A 7,209-nucleotide genomic window follows, 5' to 3' on the forward strand; every position below is an offset into this window, starting at 1 on the left:
CATGAACTTTTAACTGGGTGGAATTCTGATGTCATTTCCAGTATTGGGATTAACACAGATGTGTCTAAGATGTCTGTCTTATTAAATTGGAACAAAAAGGATCGTTTTGCCTTGGACTCTGATTTAATTCTGCATGATACTTGGAACGCTGACATCTTCGCTTTGTAGCGAAGGTTGTTGAGAGTGCAGTAGCACGTCAGCTTCCCCAGTACCTGGATGAAGCTGTCTACCTGAATCCGTTTCAGTCGGGTTTCAGGCCCGGATACAGCACAGAGATGGCATTGGTCGCGTTGGCAGATGATCTCTGGCGGGCCCGGGACAGGTGCTGCTCCCCTGTCCTGGTCCTATTAGACCTCTCAGCGGCTTTCGATACCATCGACCATGGTATCCTACTGCGACGACTCGGGGGGTTGGGAGTGGGGGGCACCATTTTATGGTGGTTCTCCTCCTACCTGTCAGATCGGTCGCAGTTTGTGTTGACTGGAGGGCAGGGATCGATCCCAACCAAACCAACTGTAGTTGGAAAAATAGGATGGAGAAAGGGTGCAGGTGGAGTTAAGGAAGCTGATGTACATTTGCAACAATACTCTTGCAAAAAAGGTTGGACTTGAGACCTTGTCCATCTCTAAGTTCTTGTGAAGTCATCAGAATGTTAGGATAAATTGTGATTTTACAGCCAGAAGTAGTTTAAATCTTACTGGCAGACTCTGTAAGTCTGTAAACTTTGCTTAAGATAGTCTACTACTAGATAGTAAGGAACATGATGGCTCAGTGGCTAAGATGTTGAGCTTATTGATGAGAAAGGCCGGCAGTTCGGCGGTTTGAATCCCTAGCACCGCATAACGGAGTGAACTCTTGTTACTTATCCCAGCTTCTACCAACCTAGCAGTTCGAAAGCACATAAAAAATGCAAGTAGAAAAATAGGAACCACTTTGGAGGGAAAGTAACAGTGTTCTGTGCGCCTTTGGTGTTTAGTCATGCTGACCACATGACCACAGAGATGTCTTCGGACAACACTGGCTCTTCGGCTTTGAAATGGAGATGAATACTGCCCCCTAGAGTCGGGAACAACTAACAAATATGTGCAAGGGGAACCTTTACCTTTACCTTAGGTAGGCTGAACTTAGTCTAACCTGCCACAAAATTCTTCCTTAGCCCCAGCTTTAAGAAAACTAGAAGGGAAGGTGCTTTGAATTTATTTGGTAGACAAACAAGGCTACCCAAAAGCCCCAGGATTTTAAAACGTCACCACCATTCAAGTGCCAGTCCTAAAGTATCAGGAACAGCTGCTTTTCAACCGTGAATGGGTATAAAGTTTTAGATGAAGGAAAAGAAGCTGAACCTCTGAATTGAAAAAGAGCTAGCAGAAAAATGCAAGAGAAGGCAACAATCTCATGTTAAACGATATCTAAATAAAATCCATAAAAGTAGCCAAACTACTTATTACTTCCAGGAAAAAATTTTTTAAAAAAAATCTGGCAGTTCTATAATATCAGAGCCATAACCAAGAAGCATCTGCTTCTGGACTTAATTTGCAGAAATGCTGGTTCTGGAGTAGTTTCAGTTTACTATTATTACAGTCACAGACCAGAGACCAGAAGAAGTAAAAACACTCAGTAAATTTACAATTAAAAATTATAGTATAAAATAAACAAATAATGCCATGGGCCTGTGCACAGGGGATGCAGATGCAAAGTGGCATTCCATGATCCGAAAAGTGGACCTGCGGGAATATGCTAGGAGGAGGAAGGAGAATATAAAATAATAAACAACTAAAATCTATGATAAAATCCAGTCTGTCAATTATACACGGACTAACTATATTAAAATTGCAATCCAAACTGAAACTGAATGGGTTCTATAGTAGCTTCTCTTGTGAGGAATATACCGCATCCTTCAGTTATGATTCCAATCTCACTATGAAAAATATAGAACAATTACGACTGCGATGCTTTAAGAGAAAAGGGTGCCTAATGCCAGGCCATACATACCTAAAAAGTGAGTAGTTGAACTCCACCAAGAGGCTTCTGCCTGAAGCACAACTCAAATTGTGCATATGACAGTTCTGTTTCTCAAAAATAGCAATAGCACTTGGACACATATACCGCTTCAAAGTACTTTACAGCCCTCTATAAGTGGTTTACAGAGTTAGCATATTGCCCCCGACAATCTGGGTCCTCATATATAACTACCTTGTTACCCTATAGTGATCTATTAAAGAGCCCAGTAGGTATATAGACACAGGAGAATATTTTTTTAAAATCTAGTAGAAGTGCATTTTATTTGTATAAAATGTGCAAAAAGATTTGCATTCGTAAAACCTATAAAGATTTATTTACCTTAGCAGTCTCTCCCATATCATCTCTATTGGCATTTAGATTTAGACGGGGGGGAAAGTGCCAAGCATTAGAGACTTGGGCCCAAAATGATCATTACATTTTAAAATTTTAATTAAATACCACCCTATCACAGCTGAATGTGGCACAAACAGATTCCTGCAATTATACGCTTCCAACATGATTTATAAATATAAATTAACCAAATTATTTCAGCTAAGACATGAATCATAGTTTTAAGCGTTTCAATTACATGGGGGGGGGGGAAATGACAATGTTACCTGTCAAAGTTTGCTTTTTATGCTATGGTAGTGCATCATAAAGGTTTTCTCAGCTAAAGAATTCAAATTATCAAGGTCAAATTCAACTTCAAATGTCGGTTTCTCCCCGTAAATTGCAACAGCAACAAAGATTGCAAAACGGGCAGTGAGTCCCCACACGTTAAATAACATCTGATGCTCTGGGTCGTTGTATTCAAAGGAATGTAACACAAATGGAGGGTATCCCTTTTGTGTTTCCACAGGTACAATGCTGTGTTTCGCAGGGCGTATAAAATACTCTAGCGGTACAGAGAACACGTGACTGACTTCTTCTGGATTTGGTTGGGCTTGAAAAGTGTCTTCTATGAAGGCTACAACTGGAGTTACGACAGAATGAGTCTAAAGGGGAGAGAAGTAAAGTTATAGTTAAACTTTTAACATTTCTAACCAAGTCAGGGATGAAATCCAGCAGGTTGTGACAGGTTCCAGAGAACCGGTAGCGGAAATTTTGAGTAGTTTGGAGAACCGGCAAATGCCACCTATGGCTGGCCCGAGTGAGGTGGGAATGGAGGTTTTGCAGTATCCTTCCCCTGCCACGCCCACAAAACGACACCACACCCACCAAGCCACGCCCATAGAACTGGTAGTTTAAAAAAGTGAATTTCACCACTGAATCAAGTATTCTTTCAATTCGCTTTAGTCAAATTACTAAATAAATTTGAGGGGGGGGGGATCCAGGGTCTTACTGAATGTGAACAAAATAGTCTCCGTTTTTAAAGGCGCGTTGTGCCGCGGTGGAACAGTCAAAAAAATGTACTTCTGATCTCATTCCAAAGCTCCAATGGTTGCCCTCCCAGGCATGTGGCTGCATTTTGGGTGCTCAGCAAATGGCGCACATTTATGGCTATTTGCAGTGTCCTGTCATCACGTGACTCCGATTCATGATGTTTTCACAGGCATCGGCTTGCAATATTCAGTGAAATACCCCATAATGATTGCTTAAAAACTGCCGATTCATTTAGCAATCCTGGTGACTTGTTTAACAACTGTCACAAAAAATGGTTAAACCAGGTGGACCACATGATGAGTCCTTTACTACTTTCACAACTTACAACTGTAATGGGGAGAAACTATCTGTATTCCTTAAAAATGGTAAGTATGAAATTTAAAAGAGAGTTAATCCTTTAAAAGTACCTTACGTAACAGATTATCTAAAAAGTTTGTTCCTGGATTAACACAGGATTTCCAGTTCTTACTTTAAAGAAGGCAGCCTGTGGGAGGACACCTATGGTTCCCTCAAGCAGCAGGTTAATACCACAGATGCTACTACTCAGAAGGACCTGATCGTGTCCATTGCATTGATAAAGGACATGAGCAAGGTTTCCCAGCAATTTTTAATGTAGACTGGTTTTGGAATTGATGGAAGCCAGAGTTTAAATATTTGACTCTTAAGCCACTAAAGGACATATAGACTAGCGGTGGTGAAGCTTTTTGACGCTAAAAAGGGAGTGCTCAAGCACCTGCGCGCATGCTCGTTGGGGACGTGACCCAGAAGAGAAGCTGCCCAGTGGGCATACCCATAAATATTATACTAGAAATGAACATCCGGTTTACAGCGTGTGCATGTGCACCAGCCAGCTTTTCTTCCGGTTACTGGCGTGCATGTGCATGTGATGATCAACAGGTCGGCACACATGCGCAAAATGGAAACCAGAAGACCAGTTCTTCCGGTTTCTGGCACTCCCACACTTGCAAAGGACAGCTGATCATAGTGTGAGCATGCGCACCAGAAACCCGGAAGAGGAACGGGCGACATGGCTCCACGTGCCACTTTGAACATGCATGCCATAGGTTCACCATCACGGATATAGACCATGTCAACACTATCAATACAAAGGATTAAGTCTATTGTCATTTGAATTAGTGGCTGCTGACAGTATTATCCTCTGTGAATTTGTTGTATTCCTTTTTAAGGCCCATTCAGCACAAATTACAGCTTTTTTAAATATTTCAGACAAACAGTACCTACTTTATCTATTCCAGGAACAAGTCTACAGATGACTTCAACCTGTTCAGGAAGAAGTCCCACTTCTTCTTTAGCTTCTCGAAGAGCCGTGGCAATTTCATCTGTGTCTGTTGGGTCATTTCTACCTCCTGGAAAACAAACTTCTCCGGGATCTCTTCTCAACTGGAATTAGAACATTAACACTGTTGGTTGCATAAGTCCATCAGATGTTTAGACTAAGTTTTGGCATTTTGATTCACCTAACAAGTCTTTTGTAAGGACCTAGGATAAGCACCTGTTATTGTTTGACGTGTAATTATTATTATCCCAGGTCACATGCAGCAGCCGGAGGGGTGTGATCTCTACAGCCTGCAAAAGTGCTCTATTGGAGAATGTGATTTATGACACATCCTGAGGGAGGAGGGAAACAGGGTCATAATTTGGTTGTAAATTACATGGGGTCAGAGTTGGCTTCACTTGGGTATGTGCCAACATGTTGCTCCTAATAAATAACTGGATTTCTTTTGAAGCTTGGCTCGAGACTGATGGTATAATTAGGGCATCCATTGGAATCCTGGCAGCTAGTTTAAGAATAGCTGCATGTATAAAATCCTATCTTAGATCAAGAACTAGTCAAACTTAAGAGTCACTGAAATCGATGGGTTCAAAGAACTGTACTCCAATTTAGCAATTGGTATGCATAAATCCTGTGAGTTTTTCTAGCACTCATTTCCATTTAAAATATAACCTCAAATGTCAAATGTCACACAGGGAAAACCAGGATCCAAATATTAGGTCAATTGTTCTTTGCAGTCTCTTGATCTTTGTGTCTATTGCCATTTTTATTCAAAATCAATATCATCAACATAGGAACTTAGCAAGTACAGACGTGAACAAGACAGGCTTTCATAACTTTTCCTATAATTGATGGTATTGGTTTTGAATAATCCAGTAATCCTAAAGGAGTTATTGAATAATCCTAAAGGAGTTATTGTGAGATAACAACTGGGTGTGGGGCATAAGTGGTTTCACATTGCAAAACAATGTTTTAATGCTAAACATGCACAATATGTGCATGTGCCAACCAAAACTAAGATGATCAACTAAAAAAAGGTATGGGAAAAATAGAAGAAAATAAGAAATCAGCAAGTAATTTTTAAAGCACCTGCATCTTGAAAGATGAAATCTTTCCTAAGATTATTTTCAATAAAATACATTAGCCCAAAAGCATGAGAAAAATCCTATTTACTACACCCATATAATTCAGCAGAAATGTTTCTGAAAGATGTGGATACATTAGAAAGAATAATCTGAACAGAGAATTAGTATTTATTTAATCGCTTTATTCATATACAGTACTATGTCAGGTAGGCATAGAGGTACATGTGTGAATGTGCCTGTCTGCTTGCATTTGTTCAGTCTTGATTCCTGTTCACTACACCCTTAACTACTTAGACCCGTGATGGCAAACCTATGACACGCATGCCAGACATTGAAAGCAGCGCCCGCTCTGATGGCACACCAGTTGTTGCCCCAGTTCAGCTCCGCTGCACATGCATGCCCCAGTTCAGCTCCGCTGCACATGCATGAATGCCTGGCCAGCTGATATTTGGTTCTCTGCTGCGCAGGTGCGCAGGCCCATGTGCTCATGCGTGTGGGGCATGCAGGGGCCGTGCACACGATTGGGGGGCATGGGGCACACACATGCACAGGAGGTGGGGCGCATGCATGGGGGGCACATATGCACTGCATTTGGGGGGTTCAGGCGCTTTAGGCACTCAGTCCAGAAAAGGTTAGCCATCATTGACTTAGACCAAACTATCTCTGATTCAGGTTAGTTACAAAGCATTAAAAATATAACAAAACAGACCAGAATTATTATAAAAAAAGAAAGATAGAGAAAAGTGATTTTTTCCCCTCTTGACCTTCAGAAAATTAAGCTATTCTTCCAGCTCATGGAGATTTAAGGAAGCAACTTGCTTTAGCAAACACATTTAACATCTTTACCTGGGCTACTGCTGAAGTCTCTTGCTATTTGGGCTGCTGGTGACAGATGAAAGAGGCCCAAGGGAAATCAAGATGCAAACATTACCCTGTCCTCAGGTATTCCAACTTTTAAATTTATTGCATCAAAATTTTAATTAATGGCTGTAAGAAAAAAAGTCAGTGCTATATTGGATGGGCTGATTATTAGTAGAGAAAAACAGAAGAGATTGTGATGTAAAAGGAAAAGTGAAAACTTAAGGTAGGCTTAAGTATAGGTAGACCTTGACTTATACCAGTTCATTTAATGACTGTTTGAAGCTAAAACAGCACTCAACAAAGTAAGTGATGGTCATTTTTCACACTTACGACTGTTGCAGCATCCCCATGGTTATGTGATCAAAATTCAGACACTTAGCAACCAACTCATATTTATGATAGTCGCCGTATCCTGGGGTCATGTGATCCTCTTTTGCGACCTTCTGACAAGCAAAGTCAATGGTGGAACTAGATTCAGTTATTACAAACTTAATAACTGCAGTGTTTCACTTAACAACTGTGGCAAAAAAAGATCGTAAAATGGGGCAGAATTCGCTTGATGACTGACTGGCTGAACCAAGGAAA

The 7,209-nt window shown here is 40.9% G+C and overlaps 1 protein-coding gene across 1 annotated transcript in view; it reads right to left on the minus strand.

Annotated features, from left to right (window-relative positions):
* Positions 1–2,427: 2,427 nt before the first annotated feature.
* NUDT7 (nudix hydrolase 7) overlaps positions 2,428–7,209 on the minus strand; it is an 8,014-nt gene continuing 3,232 nt past the window's right edge. The window contains exons 3-4 of the mRNA XM_087729429.1: positions 4,627–4,785; positions 2,428–2,996 (exon numbers count right to left, since the gene is read on the minus strand). Coding sequence (XP_087585555.1) covers positions 2,622–2,996; positions 4,627–4,785 — 534 coding nt within the window. The 3' untranslated portion in view covers positions 2,428–2,621. The remainder of the gene's footprint in view (positions 2,997–4,626; positions 4,786–7,209) is intronic.

This window comes from Thamnophis sirtalis, unplaced genomic scaffold (genome assembly GCF_051295495.1).
Source record: "Thamnophis sirtalis isolate CommonGarterSnake01/CBP01778 unplaced genomic scaffold, rThaSir2_p1.2 scaffold_14, whole genome shotgun sequence".
In the NCBI taxonomy this organism is placed as follows: Eukaryota; Metazoa; Chordata; class Lepidosauria; order Squamata; family Natricidae; genus Thamnophis; species Thamnophis sirtalis.